The 19,103-nt window shown below is 38.7% G+C and overlaps 3 protein-coding genes across 5 annotated transcripts; all 3 read left to right on the top strand.

Moving 5' to 3' along the window:
* The first annotated feature begins 3,884 nt into the window (after nucleotides 1-3,884).
* Nucleotides 3,885-8,398, top strand: LOC121779500 (putative late blight resistance protein homolog R1B-16). The gene is made up of 3 exons (XM_042176837.1): nucleotides 3,885-4,342; nucleotides 5,852-8,074; nucleotides 8,163-8,398. The coding sequence occupies exons 1-2, from the start codon at nucleotides 3,929-3,931 to the stop codon at nucleotides 8,066-8,068; spliced, it is 2,631 nt and encodes an 876-aa protein (XP_042032771.1). The 5' UTR covers nucleotides 3,885-3,928; the 3' UTR covers nucleotides 8,069-8,074; nucleotides 8,163-8,398.
* Nucleotides 8,399-13,552: 5,154 nt separating this feature from the next.
* Nucleotides 13,553-18,754, top strand: LOC121778613 (probable disease resistance protein At1g58390). 3 transcript variants are annotated; one of them, XM_042175990.1, is made up of 5 exons: nucleotides 13,553-13,607; nucleotides 13,822-14,605; nucleotides 14,899-15,835; nucleotides 15,988-16,903; nucleotides 17,231-18,754. In XM_042175990.1, the coding sequence occupies exons 4-5, from the start codon at nucleotides 16,864-16,866 to the stop codon at nucleotides 18,466-18,468; spliced, it is 1,278 nt and encodes a 425-aa protein (XP_042031924.1). In that variant the 5' UTR covers nucleotides 13,553-13,607; nucleotides 13,822-14,605; nucleotides 14,899-15,835; nucleotides 15,988-16,863; the 3' UTR covers nucleotides 18,469-18,754. The 3 variants fall into 3 exon arrangements, with proteins under 3 accessions (XP_042031924.1, XP_042031923.1, XP_042031925.1); XM_042175989.1 differs by lacking the exon at nucleotides 13,553-13,607 and having other exon boundaries at nucleotides 13,715-14,605; XM_042175991.1 differs by lacking the exon at nucleotides 13,553-13,607 and having other exon boundaries at nucleotides 13,715-14,605; nucleotides 14,896-15,835.
* LOC121779134 (probable disease resistance protein At1g58390) lies at nucleotides 15,279-16,238 on the top strand. Its single transcript, XM_042176469.1, has 3 exons — nucleotides 15,279-15,647; nucleotides 15,721-15,835; nucleotides 15,988-16,238. Exons 1-3 carry the CDS (start codon nucleotides 15,279-15,281, stop codon nucleotides 16,236-16,238), a joined length of 735 nt encoding a protein of 244 aa, XP_042032403.1.
* Nucleotides 18,755-19,103: the final 349 nt, after the last annotated feature.

Below are 19,103 nucleotides of genomic sequence, written 5' to 3'. Positions count from 1 at the left end.
ATTCAACATTGTGAACGCCCCGTCTCGGCTGTGATACGTTAAGAATATCGCCGACATCATGTACACATGTATTATCTTGCACAACATGATTTTAGCTGACGAAGGATTGAAGGCGGCTAACTTTTACGACGAGGATGAAGCCGGAAGCTCAACTGCGAGGTCTCCCACACGCCGAGGTGTGCATATGGCGGTGCGCGAGAGGATTGAAACAAGACACACAATGCGCGATACCAGAACCCACATTGAGCTACAAGAAGACTTAATCAAACACATTTAGGCGAAATTCGGCCATGAGTAGTGGGTTTTTTTAATTTTATGAATTTAATTATGTAATTTTTAATTTTTAGGATTTTAATTATGTAATTTTTAATTTTTAGGACTTTAATTATGGAATTTTTAATTTTTAGGATTTTAATTATGTAATTTTTAATTTTTTAGTAATTTGTAATAGTATTCCAGGTATTTTTAAAGCATTTTAATATTATGAAAATGTTTTATATTTAAATTGAATAATAGAATGGTGGACCCTTGAGCATGTCCTTGCGGAAGAGCATGGATGTGGGTGTTGTGTTCTTGACAAAGAGCATGGAGTAAAAAATGGATAAGACTGGGTCCGGCCCACATCCATGCTCTTTGGCAAGAGCATGGATGGGGATGCTTTTATATAAGAGCACCTGCATCGGTGCTTTATGCATCGAGCAGGCGTCGTGCCGCTGGCGCGGCGAAGCTCTTCTCGCCGCTGTGCTCTTGCCAGCGGCACGACCCTGCTCGATGCATAGAGCACCACCATGCCGCTGAGCAGGGTTACGTGGCGGCATTTCATTGGGCAACTGTAATTTCTTTGGATATTTTCTTTTCTTTTTTTAAATCGAAAATAATACCAAAAATTAAAAAATAAATATTTTCGGATTCCCAAAAATATGGCCATTTTTTACCATTTTTTTATTTTTTTTTAATTTAAAAAAAATTTAATCCCAAAATCAACTATAAATACACAATTCATCATCCACTTTTCACATAAAATTATCTCTCAATTCATCACCTACATCTTCCTCTCTCACTCAAACACTCTCTAAATTCAAAAATGGATATCAACGATATCATTGCGAAAGAGGAGCGCGAAGAACAAGAATACTATAAACAATATTATGCCGCCTATGTCGCCGCCGCTGCCCATGCCCCTCCTCATCGACCAACTAGATCAAATCGCCGCTACATCCCTCGTGACCGGGAGGGAGCCCACGAAAGGCTCGTTGCCGACTATTTTTCCGACGAGCCGCGGTTTCCGGCAGATTACTTCCGACGTCGTTTCCGCATGTCAAAACGGTTGTTTATGTTTATTGTCAACACATTGTCCGCCCGTGTTGAATACTTCCAATCACGTAGAGACGCAATCGGTCGGCAAAGTCTCTCGGAATTGCAGAAGTATACTTGTGCCCTCCGACAACTTGCTACTTGGCAAACGGCTGACCTCTTCGACGAGTATTTGCATGTGGGTGAGTCAACTGGAATCCTATGCCTCAAAAATTTTTGCGTCGGCAATCGTTCTGCTTTCGGTGAGGAATTCCTTCGGATGGGTTTTTTTAATTTTATGAATTTAATTATGTAATTTTTTATTTTTAGGACTTTAATTATGTAATTTTTAATTTTTTAGTAATTTGTAATAGTATTTCGGGTATTTTTAATGCAATATTATATTATGAAAATGTTTTTATTCAATTTGAATAATAGAATGGTGGGACCCTTGAGCATGCTCTTGTGGAAGAGCATGGATGTGTGTGTTGTACTATAAAGGCCTAAGAGCGTCCACATTGGGGCGGAGGATAGCTCGTCCTATGCATCCTCCACGCCATATCCTCCACTGCAGGTATGCAGAGGATGCCCCCCATCCTCTGTGCCCTATGCATCCTCCGCCCCATTGCGGGGGTCTGAAGGATAGGTTCGGACTATGCAATACATTTTTATTTTTATTTTTTATTTGTTTAAAAATTTTTCTATATATATCACTACATTTTTACTTCATTTCACACCTTTCACTCCACTCTCTTCCTCATCTCAATTTCCACTATTCCTATTTTCCTCTCTTCTTATCGTTGTAACTTTTTTAATTAAGTAAATATATGATTTGCCTTTAATTTGTGGTGCTTTTATATTTATTTTGCTAATAATTGACATGTTTGCAAACATAAAAAAATAAAAAATAAATACAAAATAGTAGTGGCACCCCACTGTAGATGGATTGAGTGGAGGATAAAATACTAATGTGGCAGAGGATAGGGCGCCCCATTTTGAATGCTCTAATAACATGAATACAATTAGAAGAGGCCGGTTCGACATGCTTGCAATCATGTTGGATCTATCAAAATGTTGAAGCCTCATATTTGGGTTAGTCATTGGCAGACCTACACTGGGGCATGGGGTCCCAAGGAATCCCCAACATTTGGAATTGTTACTATATATACATTAGTTTCACAATCTGAATAAACTCTTACATCAGCGCAAGCGGCTGATGCTCTGCACTACCTTCAGGGAGATTCGAGTTCGATTCTACCAAGTAAAAATTTGTGCTTAGTTCCGAGTTCGATTACACCCAAGTACAAATTTGTGCACTAAATAAAAATATCTTACAAAGAAAAATGCTTTAGACTTATTTATTACTCATTTAAATAGAAACAATATCATCTCTATATTTTTCTTTGTCTTATTTTATAATTTCTTTACTTAACTTATAAAATAACACCAAATAAAACCTACCGAAAAACAAATGTTTTACATGTATTGGGACACCATTCTTTTATTATTCAATACTCATTATTCATCTATATATCTCGTAACTTACTAAACCAATGCCATAACTACTAGCAAATATTAAAATAATTCTACAGTTGTTAATAATAAATTGGACCCCTCAGAGTCAAAATCATGCGTCCGTCAATGGGTTAGTGGCTAGTCGTATGCCAGAGTACGAATCTCTTCCACTAATATGCTATGGTTGTTGTGGTTGTTATGGGCACTTTAAAGTCGAATAAAACAACCTAATTCTACTAGAATATTTTCCAAACCAGCCAGACCCATTTAACCATTTTCAAGATGGTTATTGAAACAAAGCCATATCATTTCAAGATATTTCAGTGTACATCATCTAGGTACATTCCCCCTTTCAAATTAGAGTCTCTTTAATGGAGTAATTACTTGATATTGTTAGGGTTTATGCCTTTAGGGTGGTATATCTCGAATTCGAATAAGCGTAGTGATCCATCTAGCAAAAGTCTTGGTATTCAGCCTACTTGCATATGTAAGATTTTAAATTACAAAAGCATTTTACATAAATTTCTTCAAGTGGTTAGCTGGTGGAGTGAGTGCTAATCAATGTCAGATTAGTTTAATCGTGGCTTTGTGCAGAGTTAGCATCTAACAACTTTCCATTGTATATTGTAAACACATCTTGGGCGGCTCCCGCTTTGCCATTAATTTATTCACATTACACGTTACTTATCCGTTAAGCTTTACGACTGCCACATTAACCTAACAACCATTTTTAAAAATTCGATTGAATTAAAGGCTTATTATAAAAAGAATAATACTTTAGTCTATCCCAAAATAGAAGTCCCGATTTATTTGCACTATAATAAAATATTTCACTCACATTACTTGATCCCACTTTTAATTACTATTAGTTGAGAGAGAGTAAAAGTAGATTGAAAATTTTATATTGGAATGACTTAAAAGAAAAAAAAATGTAGTCAACGTATTAATCCGTTGCCCTGCTATTTGTTTTTGTATTTGATTAGTTGTTTAATAAAAAATTTAGAATAATTAAACGCGTTAACTATAATTATAATTGTTAAACAAAGGCCTCAGCTAATCAAAAAGTGTTCACTAATTAACCTCTTTGTCTGCGAAAGCACACATAGCTAGAGAGAAAGAAATGGCGGATGCTGCAGTAGAATTCTTACTGAACAACCTCAAGGATCTGCTGCTCTACCACTCTCATCTCCTCACCGACTCGAAGCAGCAGATCGAGAATCTAGAGACCGATCTCCGCCTCTTCAAAGCGTTCCTCAGGGACTCTGTGAAGAAGCGGAGGGAGGATGAGCGCACCGGAGAGCTGGTGAGGAGCATTCGAGATGTGGTTTATGAGGTGGAAGATGCGATCGACGCCTTTGTCACTCATGCCATGGAGAAGAAGTCAACGACTTCGTTGCTCAAATTCTGGAAGCCTTCGGCCAATCTCGAGAACATTGGCGCGAAGGTGGAGGAGGTGAAGCGCAAGGTGGAGGAGGCCAGGGTCGACTTCGCCGGCCTTAACGTTGATGATGAAGACAACTATGCCAAGCTTGAGGTTGGTTATACACCTTTTTTTTCCCTTTTTATTTTGATTTCTTTGGATAATTATGCTTTGTGAATTTATTTAGTCATAACTGCTTTTTCAGAAGTTACAAGTTTCTACGTATGTGTGGTTTACTTGAAATATGGCAAATGGGAAATACTAATAATTTCGAGATAATTAATGAAGACAAAATTTATTCAATACCATAATAATAGTAGTGGTTGTCTAAAATGTCAAAAGTAATATTGTAAAGTAAAAATTTCTACTAATGTAAAAGTTATTACAACTTGGAATGTTCTCAGTTGTGAATAACAATTTCGAGATAATGAAGACAAATTTACTTAGTATTAATTTTTTTTTGTTATAACTCACAATTAGAATCCTCTCAGTTGTGAATTACTTATGGCTACAATTCACATATTTGAGGATTTTTAGCTGTGAATTAGTGTAGTTCACAATTTTTTATGCTTACGGTTGTGAACTAGAGTTTTTAGTAGCTATGTTTAATAACTTCAAATACTTTCAGCTCATCTTTAAAAAATTAGTTAGTTTTTATCTTTTTTTTGGTGAATATTTTTGAATTGGATAAATGAAGTGGATTGTTTGGGGGTATTAAACAATAATTGAAATATGCATTTTGGTAGCAATAGGTGCAACAATGATAGTTGCAAATTGCAATAGCAACATCCGCGGAGATGCTGGCGCATTTCAGGGAAGACATATGAGAATTTTGGGAAGATGAGAATTAAATTTCTACTTATAAATTAATTTATGTTTTTAGTTCAATAAATATTTAATAAAGGTAGATAGGTCTTTGTACTATTCATCCTATTTGAACTCATGCATTTTTCTTTACTAGAATGCATTTTTCTTTACTAGAAACTATACAGTGGTAATTGGTAAATGCGGAGGTTTAAAAATCGGATCAGACCGGACCATTTTACCGATTCGGTTCCGAATAGGTGCCTGGTCAAGTCGACTAAAACCATGGTTAGGCCATTTTGAGTCGATAAAATCGACAGCTTCGAACGAAAGTCAGTGGCCGATTGAACTAGTTTTTTAATTCCTAAGATATTTTGAAAAGAAGTTTTTTTTTTCTCATGAAAATTGAAGCCTTAACCTAAGTACATCATTTTATTGAGAACTTCAATTATGATGCGAAATGGAGTAGCTAATATGGAGTGATATTTAAACTAAATATGGTTGTCACTAAATTAATTTTAATGCAGTAATTGAGCCAAATTAACCCAATAAATGTTACTCGAAAATTTGAAAGATATTAAACCAAACGTTTGATATCAAACTATAAATAATGGTCATTTTCAATTTCGGCTCTTATTATAAATAATGCGTTATAAGGTTCTCATGCTAAGGATGATTACATACATGAAAAATATTATTAGGCAGTCCACGAAAAGCCAAGTTTGAACTTAGTATTACATTTATGCACTGGAGATCTTTGACGAGTTAGAGTAGAGTAATTTTAGAAACTTATTCGGGTTGCATTGATGTCTGAAATAGGTGGTTCTACCGCCAAGACAGAAAGACGTGGTGGGTTTCACAGATGTGGCAGAAGAGCTAGTAGGACATCTCACTAAAGAAACCAACTATTTTGATGTAGTTTCTTTGGTTGGCATGTTTGGGTTGGGCAAGACAACTTTGGCATGGCAAATATTCAATAATCCAGATATCATCTACAAATTCCCTGTCCGCATATGGCTTCCTATCTCTGATACTTTCTCCAACAAGGACATCTTTCTAGCCATTCTTAAAGAGTTCACCACTATAAACGATGAACTACGTCGAAAAGATGACAAGGAACTAGCCCAAATAGTTGCTTCCTATCTCGAGATAGCAAGTTTTCTAATCGTGTTGGATGATGTCCGGAGTCAAGATGATTGGGAAAGACTCCGCATTGCTCTGCCACCGAACAATAACAAGGGTAAAATTTTGATCACTAGTCGTAACAAGGCTGTTGGCTCGCATGTTAGTCACCCACAGTCTCACAAAGAGTTGCGTTTCTTTACTCAAGAAGAGAGTTGGGAGTTGCTTCGAGTGGAGGCACTCTGCAACCTAGATTGCCCTTCGGACTTGGAAGATGTTGGGAGACTGATTGCAAGAAACTGTGGAGGACTTCCGCTTGCAATAGTTGTCATAGGGGGCATCCTTGCAACGAAACTTTCAGCCTCGGATATGGATGCAACGAAAAAAGAATGGGAAAAAGTATCCACGTGCGTAAACACATATCTTACAGAGAACGACCCTGCAGATCGAATAAAGAAATTTATATTCTTGAGTTATGATAGATTGCCTTACCACCTGCGCGCATGCTTTCTCTATCTAGGCGTGTTTCCTGAAGACTATGCGATTCCAGCAACAAAATTGATCCGCATGTGGATCGCGGAAGGATTCATACAACAAAACAATGACTACAGTTTAGAGGAATGTGGAGAGATGTATTTGGAGGAACTTGTCAGTAGAAACTTAGTCACGGTTGTGAAGTTTAAGCCGAATGGTAAGGTTAAAACGTGTCGTATTCATGATGCCTTGCGCAACTTCTGCAGGGGTGAAGCTGGAAATGAGAATGAAAACTTTTTCCAGGAAATCGAGTCTGGCAATGGAGGTTCAGACTTAGATAAGTATCGCCGTCTTTCTATTCATTCCAACGTTTTGAAATTCATCTCTTCAAAACCTTTAGGTCATCGCGTTCGCTCATTTATCTGTTTTTCGAAAGAAGAATGTAGCCTGCCCTCGGAAAACATTCCAGACTTCCTCGTGGCTTTCAAATTACTTAGAGTTTTAGAAGCGAAACCAGTGAGACTCGCCAGAATTAGCAATGAGATGTACCAGTTGGTTCATGCAAGGTACATTTCGTTGTCTTTGGATTCATCAACTCTTGCATCGAAGTTCAGCCACCTTTGGAACACACAAACTCTCATAATCGACACCACATCTCATACTCTTGAGGTCAAGGTGGATATATGGAAGTTGACGCAGTTAAGACATTTCAAGACAAATGCATCTGCTATCTTGCCCAAGCCAAGTAAAGATAGCAAATATGGCGCGGAGCTTCAAACACTGGGAACAATTTCAGTTGAGAGCTGCACGTCCGAACTGATCGAGCGTGCTTGCAATTTGAAGAAACTGGGCATTCGTGGGCGACTAGGCATGTTTCTGGAAGGAAAGATTGGATCCTTTGATAGTTTGGGGAAAATAAAAAATCTTGAAAAGGTGAAACTAGTAAACGACGTAGGTCCTAAAGCAGCAGCAGAGGGCCAACTTCGTTCGCTTCCTCAACCTTATCAATTCCCTTCTAAGTTGAGGAGCCTCACACTAGTTGCTACTTACCTCAATTGGAATCACATGTCAACCCTCAGCATGCTGGACAATCTCGAGGTGCTTAAGTTGAAAGATAAGGCGTTCATGGGGAATACTTGGAAGCCGGATGATGGAGGTTTCCGTCGTCTTGAGTTCTTGCATGTTGGAGAGACGGATTTAACCGTGTGGAAGGCATCATCCCATCATTTCCCTAAGCTTAGAGGCCTTGTGCTCAGGAACTGTGAGAAGCTTCTCGGTATTCCAATTGGGCTGGCTGATTTAACAAGCCTCCAAATGGTGGAGTTGGTCTACTGCAAATCTGCAGCTGCATCTGCCAAGAGGATACACGAGGTGAAGAAGGCGACGACACAGCCACAAGGCTATGCATTCAAACTCTTCATTTTCCCTCCTACCGATTGATCACAGGTCACATTCCTTTCCAACTATCAACTTCTAAAATATACACTAGTATTTGATAGTAGTATATGTTAATATCAATTTCTGATGTTTGCAGGTGTACCACTACATGACTAGTTGCTGCAGTCTGGCTTGAGTCTTCTTCACTTGAATGTATTAAGTTATCTTCAATAACAAAGTATTGCAATCCTTAAGAATTTAGTGATTGTGTTGAATAATCATTGTTTATTATGTCATATCATGTGTTTCAGAAGTGATTCTGATATGATGTAATTAATTGTTGTAAATTTGGACAAAAGTTTTCATGAGACAAAAGTTTGTACAATTTCTTAACTCGGTGTGATTTCGTTTCTTATTCAACTTTCAATTTCTTTTGCTTCGTCTAGTGCATGGAAGTGTGAATGTAGAATTAGAATTATAGTCTTATGTTCCAAGTCTAACACCTCTGTTAAAAATGAAACTTTTTTTTTGAAATTTTCTATTAAAAATAAAACATTTTTTAAAAATAAAGGTAACATCATCTCTACTTTTTCATATATTATTAACTCAAAAACACTGCATACAATAAAAAAAAAAACAAATACTATTTCATATTTATTAAGACATATGGAGGTATCACAAAAGTATTTGATTTTGAAATTGATTTGGTCGATTCCTTCAATACAAATATTCATAGCACACATGTACACATTAGCTGGTGCTCTCAATGAAAGCCCAAATTCTATAGCCATCGTCACATGTTGATATATTTCTCAGCTATGTAATCAGTAATAACTGGATTACTTAGCTTATGTAGTGTAAGCGTGACGTGTCAGATGTTCGAATTTAGTAAATTTAAAATAATGGTTAATTAGTAAACAGCGATGTTAATAATTCAAACTCACCGCGCATGTTTAGTAGGGTAGATAACTCCTTTATGAATGAAATTCTATAAACAAAAATGATAATTAGTAAATAGGAGGTTAATGATTCAAACTTAAAGTGCATGTTTGGTAGCATAGATAACTCATTTATTTATAAAATTTTATGAACAAAAAAATAATTTTTGTTCATAGAATTTCATCCATAGAGGAGAGTTATCCACTCTACTTTTATGAACAAAAAAAATAATTTTTGTTCACAGAATTTCATCCATAGAGGAGTTATCTACCTTACCAAATATGCGTACTCCTCCACTAGAAATATAATAAATCGAGAACCCCGACAGATGGGACTAGTTGAATAAATAATGCTCCCTCCGTCCCAAGTTTCAACTAAGTTGAATTGTATTCCTTTTTGGGATATTCCAATTAAGTTGTGTCATTTCCCTCTTTGACAAAAAAACAAAACATCCAATCACTTTTACTTTATTTCATTATCTACTTTACTGTCTCTTTATTTCTCCTATTTTATTTTTCTCTCTTACTTTTCAACACAATTTCTTAATCTTCATACCCAAAAGTTTTGTCTCAATTTAATTGGGACGAGTGAATATCATAGATTGAAAATGATTTTCAGTTTTTGTCTTTAGAGTTTACATAGTAAGGCACAAATTGCACTACGTTGAGGGCATGTTCGGTTAACTGCAATTGTTTTTGTGTGTAATGAAACCGGCTAGAATTAAATGTGGGTGGCCCCACCAACCCGTATTTAATGGGAATGGATTCCCGTGCTGTGGAGGGGTGCACAGCAGGGGATGCTGCTCCTCACACCCCAATATTTAATAAAAAAAATTTTAAAATTTAATTAAATTAATAAAATAATAGGGTGTGAGGAGCAGCATCCCCTGCTGTGCACCCCTCCACAGCAGGGAATCCATTCCCGTAGTTAATTTGTGGTGTTTGATGAACCTTAAATGGGTTTCAGTTGATATGACACAATTTGACCATTTTGTCTTGCATTTTTATAAAAATAAAAATAACCAAAAAGGTTAAAATAAAACCTAAAAATCTACCCAACTAATTGCCCCCATTGCAATGCCCCTTCCCTTCTGCATCTTCGGAGCAGCCATCTCCAAATGTTTGGAAATTCATTATCCAATTTCTCCATTTCTTATGAGCCGCGTTTCTTAATTTTCCAGCCAAAGAGAAAGAGATGAGAGAAAGATGAAAAGGTGGGAATTCGGCGGATCGTTTTGTATGCCAGATATATAGATACATTGGAAGGATAGATGAGAGTGAGAAAGTCCGATTCGATATTATGGCACATGACAGAGGGAGGAGACCCAACCGATTGTGTGAATTTTTCCGACGATCCCAACAGAGATGTGTCCAAACCATATTTGTTGACTTTTCTGGTGATTGAAGAGGAAAGAGAACACGAGAAGTTTGTTAAGTTCTGGAAATTAGGGGAGAAGAGAGGTTGGAGGGCATGGACTGTTATTTTCTGACCGGCGAAGAAGTATGGGGATTTTCTTCTCAGATTCAAATCATAATATAAATTGGAATGAAACTAAGTAACAAAAAATGAGTACTCCAATAGGCAAGAAAAGCAACAGACTAATTAGATCTGATGAGGTAGATGTCGGCGTCGTCAGGAAGGTGGTATTTCGCCGACCGAATCCTCTTCAACGGGTCTGTGGAGTGGGAGGTAGAGAGAGAATCCACAATTGCAAAAAAGCACAAAATGACGCTGATGTTGGCGAGAGTAGGGAATTCAAAATTTTGACGGGTAAAATTGTAAATTCGTGTCCAATTCTGGATGACTTTAAGAGCATCAGTAGTGGCGCGGAATTCCCAAAAACACCTTCTGCCACGTCATATGGACTTTCCACTGCACTGCCACGTCATAAGGACTTCCCACTGCACAGTGGCGGACATCCCGAAGGACTTCCCACAATTAAAAAAACCACAAATTCACAAATTAAACAATTTACGGAATTAAAATTTCGACACAAATAGGGGGAAAAATTCCATTAAATAAAAAAAAGAGTACATTTCACCAAATTAGAAAAAATATTTCAATAATTAAAAACTACATCAACGACGACCCCTCTGCTGACATACTTCTTCAATAATATCGTTCTGGAGCCAAACATGGGCTTGTCTTTGGCGCATGTCGGCAAATACACGAGCTCGATCGACATCGTCATGGGGTATCCCCCATGCGTACATTGCTAGTGGCCACGCCGTGGCTTGGACGCGCAGCACCAGCATCATCATTGGTCCAATCAGTCAGTGCTGGACCTTCATTTTCGATAATCATGTTGTGCATGATAATACATGCGTACATGATGTCTGCGATGCTGTCAACATACCACAACCGTGTTGGACCCTTCACTGCCGCCCAACGAGCCTGGAGCACACCAAATGCCCGCTCCACATCTTTGCGCACTGCCTCCTGGCGACCCGCAAAATATTTCTTCTTTTCATCTGTTGGGCATCTGATCGTCTTCACAAAGACGGGCCACATAGGGTATATCCCATCCGCCAAATAATAGCCCATATTGTGCTGGTTGCCGTTGGTGACGAAGTTGACGGCCGGACCAACGCCCATGCACTGCTCGTTGAAAAGGGGCGACGACTGGAGGACGTTGATGTCGTTGTTAGACCCGGCTACTCCAAAATAGGCATGTCAAATCCACAGCCGGTAGTCAGCTACAGCTTCAAGGATCATCGTGGGATTCTTGGCCTTGAAACCAGTAGTGTACGTCCCTTTCCAGGCAGCGGGGCAGTTCTTTCATTCCCACTGCATACAATCTATGCTGCCTAACATCCCCGGAAACCCGTGCATATCCAGCAGAGCCTGACAATCTTCGGGGGTAGGCCTCCGAAGATACCTATCCCCGAATATCTCCTTAACGCCCTGACAAAAATACTTCAAGCAATCGCGGGCAGTCGTCTCGCTGATGTGGAGGTACTCATCGAACATGTCGGTCGCGCCTCCGTATGCAAGCTGCCTGATTGCGACAATGCACTTCTGAATCGGCGTGTGGCCGGGTTTACCAGCCCATCCTCCCGCATCCTGAAATACCTGTATCGACGCTCCAAAGCGCCCACGATACGCAGAAAGAGCGGACGATGCATCCTAAACCGTCGCCGGAACAGGTTCTCCCCAAACCGTGGCTCCGGCGCAAAGTAATCCTCATACAACCGAGCGTGGGCAGCGAGGTGGTCCCGGGGTATTATAGTTCGACGATGGATGGGTCGAGGTACCGCTGGCGCCAAGGCCGCTTGTTCCTCCCTCTCCACTGATTCCCGCACACGTGCATGAATCAGACGCATCATGTGTTCATAATGCCCACCACTACCACTACCACTACCAGCCATTCCGGATATATAAAAGAAATGTAGAGAGAGAAACTTGTTAAAACAAGTGGTGCGAATGAAATGCAGTTCAACGAGCCGTATATATAGAAATTAAAAAAATTAATGCAATAAACGGAAATTTCGTGCGGAAGTCCGTGGGAGTCAACGCAATGACGGACGTCCGCACGCCCGTCGCGACGGAATCCCGCGTAACGCCGCGGAACTGAAGTGTCCTCGGCGGAATTCCGTATCCGTGCATACCATGCACAATGGCGGACGCCCGCCGCGGAATTCTGACACGCCGGTCGGAATTCCACGGGACGGACGCCATTGCTGATGCTCTAACTGAGCAGATATCAAATATTGCGATGCCACTGTGAATTATATATGACCAAAGAATGGATCAACAGTGCGGGCCGAGGGGTTTCTAGCAGGCCGACCCGTTTGATCTGGTGAACACCGAACCACAATAAATGCACTGCACTGATTTGACCCTATATATGGCCATTTAAGAGTTTTAACACATTTCAAATCTTGATTTCGCTCTCTCTATCTTGTATTAGTGGTTAATTAGTTAAAAATTAACATATAATGAAAATTATGAAGTCAACATTCTTGATGATTAACGTGACATCTGAAAAATTGAGCTATATTAAATGATTGTATCATTGCCGTTAATTAGTATTGCCATAATCACAAAAAACAAATTACATTGCATGTATAGTACCCAGAATTGTGATGTGACTTCGATTTAAAAAACGCTGTCGGTGTGACTTTGGGTGAAAGTGGCGCAAATTTAGTTTTAGACTATTTTCTACCTTTTCATCTTCTTCTGATTTGAACATAGTTTGCAATTCAACGAAGGTGTGGAAACACAATTAATTTGCTTAAAATAATATCAAGTTGTTGTGGCTGCATCTTCATGCTTCTCCTATTTTGAATGTATAGAGTAGTACTTTTTTTTATTCATGCCAACTAATTCGTCAAAATTTCTGAACTCATTATACTCGGGGTGTTCGGTTTGTAAGATTGTATCTCGGGATTAAATTAATAGTGTGTTTGGTTCATAAGATTTAGTCCACCAACTCAATCCTAGATGAATAATCATAGGATAATTAGTCATAGCTAACCCCATATGACTAAAATAATCTTACAACTCAATCATATATTATATCTTGGTATTATTTTATCTAGGAAACCGAACACTACCTTTGTATAGTTAAGTCAACTATCTCTAACAACTTTGTTTTGGGTCGAAAGATATCAATCCGACGATCGAGACGAGCATACATAACAAGAAGAAGAATTGCGTAAAGGTAATTTCATAGATTTGAATATATAATTTAATTCATATGATTATATATGATGTATTGTTATGAATATTAAAATTTTTAAAAAGTGTTATTCAATATTCAATCTAGAGCTGAATCAATTACTAGTCCTGAGCCTGATAGTTGTGGATTGGCTGTTTACTTCCACTGCTTTTTGTTCTTTTTGTATACTGTTTTAAGGCTTCATTTCTACATGCAGTTTGCAGGTAACACCAAATATGGCAAAGATCCACGTCGCACGGGTGATAGAAAGGCTTGAGAGATCGCTAGTTGAGTTGCCAGAATCCACCTGCAACGGGAAGACGGAAAAGGTAATCAATGATATGAGAAGTATTCAGGATTTTATTGGAACACAGAAATTGAGAGGGAGAAGCAGACTCGATTATTACATAAGTGACATCGTCAATATGGTTCATGAAGCCTTGAATGTCAAGGATGACTTGACTGTCCCTGCTAAGCTCTCTCTCCTAGAAAGATGGGTTCGTGAGATCAAAATGCGCTTGCTTATATTTGGAATTCATGGGGCCGAAAGTGTTGGAGTTGAAGTAGATGACCACGATCATGTGGTGGGCATCGAAACTTATATCAAATTGCTGTTTTGCTCAGCCATTTTCAGTGAGGAAAAGGGCCTTCAGAGTTTGAGTATTAGTGGCATCCCAGGTGTTGGAAAGACTACTCTTGCAAGGCAAATATACAACCATGCAGACGAGAGAGATCGATTTGAGGTTCGGGTTTGGGTTTGTGTCTCAAGTGAGTTGAGTCATAAGGAGGTACTAGTGAAACAGATAAAACAAAACAGGTGGTACATCCCGAGGAACTCGAAAGAGATTCTTTGTTATTAAGGAAATTCGAATATGGGGATAATCGAAATCTCAGACAGATACTTCACCAACGTCTGGATGGAGTGCCATATTTCATAGTTCTCGACGACTGGCCAGAACAAATGTGTTTGAGATCTATCCTCAAAGCTCTTCCACATCAAGGTACTTTAATTCATCTTTCTTGCTTATCTAGGCCTTGTTGCATCTCTTAGAAAAGCTTGCAATTTTAAAAATTGATTACTATCCACTAAGTAAGGAAAATTCTTTGTGAAATGTAGATACAGCATAAACAAATATTGAAAGGAAAATATGGTATTCGAATTACAGAAACCAACAACTCATTTTTGTAAGATAGAAAGAAAAATGTGTTAGTGGAAATTAGACCAAACTTTATAATTTTTGTTGCATAATAGTAGATCAGTAATTCTCCAATCCTTCGTGTGTAAGCAAAGCAGACAAAGGAAGTAGATTGCTGCTGACAAACCGAACTCCGCGTATAGAAGAAAGCATCTAATTCTATTGTGAGATGAGTTGTTTGGATTCTGCTAGGAGTTGGGAATTGTTGTTGAAAACAATATTAAGTGGCAATAAAGAGCAGAAATTCCCAAAGCAGTTGGAGAAAAAGGGAAGAGAGATGTTGAGAAAGTGCTGCGGTCTGCCATCAACTATAAAAGATGAGAGTCTGGGAGTGAATGGGAAGACATTGTTGAATTCTGGGAGTGCATGTCCAACCATGACATGGTAGCAACAAACATTTCGAAAGCCCTCATCTTATGGATGATACAGAAGCTGGAGAGATCACCGGATTCCGGTAGTGTGCATTATTCAGGAAGCCATGGGAGAGATTAAATCTGGATATAGGAGCAGCCTGCACTATTTCACATGTGACATTGTTGATATGGTACGCGAAGCCCTGTCCCTGTGCACCAAGGGTGATAACGCCTCTTTCCTCACTAGATCTATCGTTGAGGTGAGACTGCGAATGTTCAAATTGGGAGATGATGATGCGGAGGCGCAGAGATCACAAGGCTGTGATGATGATGCTGATGATGAACATGTGGCGGGATTAGAGAAAGACGTGGAATTGTTGCTTCGTAGAGTGGTTTTTAATGAGGAACAAGGCCTTCAGACTTCTAGCGTCACAGGCATGGTTGGTATTGGGAAGACGACTCTTGCTAGACAAGTGTACAACAATCCTGACGTTGTTAGTAGATTCGAGTGTTGTGCTTGGCTATGTGTTTCTGCTGACTTAAGTTATAAAGTATGAGGATAATCAGAGTCTCAAACAGATGCTTCACCAACACTTGCATGGAAAACGATATTTCATAGTTCTCGACATCTTGCGCCAAGAAATGTGCTTGCAATATTTATTGGCATGTCTCCCGGATGAAGGTACTTTCTTATGTGTTTTTGCTTATGTATTCCTCTTTTTTATCTAACTTCAGTGAACATCAGATATTAATGAATCAGCAAACTGATATATATAGTTCTCGGTTCATATTTTAATGTGGTTCTCATTATGATCACAACTCTAATGTAAGCAGATAATGAGAGTAGATTGCTACTCACGAGCCAAACTTGTTACGGAGAAGGCATCATTTATTACAATTATGAGGTGATTCCTTTGGATGCTGTTAGTAGCTGGCAATTGTTTCTGAAAACAATATCCAGTGGCAACGAGAACAAGTTCCCAAAGCAGTTGGAGGAAAAGGGAAGAGAGATACTGAACACACAATGTTGTGGTCTACCATTAGCTATAGAAGATGTTGGTAGGCAGCTAAGCGTCGGGGAGTGAATGGGAAGACCTTGTCGAGTTCTGGCAAAGCATGTCCGTAGCAACAAACATGGCAAAAGCCCTCATCCTATGGGTGATTGGGAAGTTAGAGAGGACGTCGATGGCGAATGAATGGGCTGAGTTTCTTGAATCATGGCAGAGTATGTCCAACCTAGACATTGTAACAACAAACATGGCAAATGCCCTCACATCATGGAGGTAAAAATGCAAATGTCTAAGTTGAGATCAGAAAATGTTGTGATTGAACAAGAAGATGATGATGATGGAGATGTGGTTGGCTTGGAAAGAGATGTGGAATTGCTGTTTGGAAGAGCGATTTTGAATAAGGAACAATGCCTTCAGACTTCAACTATTACAGGCATGATTGGTATAGGCAAGACAACTCTTGCTAGGCACATATACAACCATGGAGCCATTGTTCGTCAATTTGAGTGCCGTGCTTGGGTATGTGTTCCTAGCTAGTAACTTCAGCTATAAAGAGATACTTATCGAAATAATACAACAAGTGATAGATTGTGAGGGGATAGTTGTTGAAGAAAATAGAATATTCAGACAACTTAAGTCTCAAGCAAATGCTTCGCCAACACCTACGAGGAATGTGATATCTCATAGTTTTCGATAAGAAATGTGCTTGAGATCTATCGTCAATGGTCTTCCGGATGAAGGTACCTTCACTTTTATGTATGTGCAATATGTGTACTATATTATATATGTGTGGAATTCCAACTACCTACTTCGGATATGAAATTCAAATAGTAGGAATAATAGAATTCAATTTCAAAATCTGAATATGTTTATGGTAGGTACCAAGTATTGGATTGGAAATTAAAAGCTTTGAAGTACTATATAAGTATGTATATATACTGGAATTTTCTCTTGGGTAAATGGTTGAGAAATGCACAATAATATTTTAATCTCAAAATCTCCAATTATTTGAATATTTTGTCAAACAATTTTTTATGATATCCTTTATTTGTATGCATGGTTGGCAGAGAATGGGAGTAGATTGTTGCTGGCACAAGCACTCGTCGATTACGTTCATAAGATGAGATTTTTGGATGCTACAAAGAGCAGGCAATTGTTTTCGAAAACAATATTCAGTGGAAACACATTAAAAGGTGAGAACCAATTCCCAACTGAATTCAAGAGTATGGCAAGGCAGTTGTTGGCAGAATGTGGTGGTCTTCCATTAGCTATAAAATATGTGGGAAGGCAGTTAGCTGAAAAGAGACAAGCAGGGAGTGAATGGGAACATATTCTTGAATCCTTTGATTTTGATGCCATATTGGTGTCATGTTTCTTGCGTCTCGCCTTCTTTAAGCAAAACACAACTGTGAGGACAGAAAAGTTAATGATACTGACATGGGCTGCAGGAGGAATCGCCTCAGAAGAAGAAATTACACAGTCTTTACATCAAATGGTTAAAGAGTTGATTGTTGAAGTGAATGACTTTCCGATAAAAAGATTTTGTGTCAACCCTCTACTACACAAGCTATCCACCAAAAAAGCAGTGGAGGAATTAGGGTTTCAGATTGCAAGGAACAATGTAACCAGCCGATCGTCTCAGACTCCGCTCCATCGTGCTATCTATTGCAGCAGGGACAGGCTCGTTTACTCCGACAACCATGATAAACTTTTTGTTTCTCTCTTCTTCCGTGGAGATGGTCACTTGGATGCCAGTCCGTCTTATTGGCAGAATTTTCAGCTACTTAAGATACTCGACTTGGAAGATTTTGGGATCAAGATATTACCAGAGAGTATCGGCACTAAGATACTTGGGATTGAGAAACAATTACATACAAGAGCTGCCACGGTCGTTGGGGTGCTTGAGGATCTTGATATAGCTCTAAACTGTATGGTGGAGGTGCCGGATATTATATGGGAAATGAGTAGCCTACGCCGCCTCTACATGACTAATATCATTTTCCGAGAGCCTTTGTTTTTATTTGTTTTGGGTGTTGAGAGCTTAACCTACGTCTCAGCTGAGAATTGGACATGTGCTGAGTGGTGGCCGTTGACGACTAAACTCCGGAAACTAGGGATTGAAATTGAGGAGTCGTCAAATATAGGAGGTATCTTGTTTGCCTTGTCTAATAAGATGAAGGAGCTTAACTATCTATCATTAAGAGGGTCTCGTTTCAAGAGCATGCCCACCGATGGTATTCCTTCTTGTCTCGTTACACTTAAATTGGATGGACGCCTCGCCGGTCTCAGTAATATGCCTCTGTAACATTTCTTTCTTGAAGTTGGTTAATAGTTGTCTTGTTGACGACCCCATGCCACTACTAGGAATGTTGCCTAAGCTAGAAAGATTGCAGTGAATATCATGGAATCAGGCTTAATCTCCAAAATAAAAGTAGTGGAGATGTTAGAGCTGCATTTGGCGAGAGAATTCACCTCTATCTCTATGATTATGAATGCTTAGTTAGAGCCGTAGAGGTGTATGGTTGTCTAACTGATCATTCCAATTTTGTGATTTGATGACTTATAGCGCAATCAAACGTCCTCTTTTATTTTGTTGATATACTTTTATCCCTAGATAGAGTTGTATATCCTACTAAACATGATTTCCTTTTGTTTAGTATACTTATAATTTATATAAGCATATTTGATTGTTTGGTAGATAAGGCTCATGTTAAGCACTTAAAACCCAACTTTATCTTAAAACTCATCTTACTTTAATTATCTTGTGTTATCTTAACATACTACCAAACAAGATGGGACTTTTAAGTTCCTAACATGGGCCTCATCTTATCTACCAAATATGCCAAAATTGACTATTGTGCATTGAGTTTTTCACACAAAATTCAGAAATTGACTTGGTTGTTACTTGAAAATCTTAATTGTTTGAATGCAAGCAACATA

This window comes from Salvia splendens, chromosome 19, assembly GCF_004379255.2.
Source record: "Salvia splendens isolate huo1 chromosome 19, SspV2, whole genome shotgun sequence".
Lineage (NCBI taxonomy): Eukaryota > Viridiplantae > Streptophyta > Magnoliopsida > Lamiales > Lamiaceae > Salvia > Salvia splendens.
This window is presented reverse-complemented; position numbering and strand designations above follow the sequence as displayed.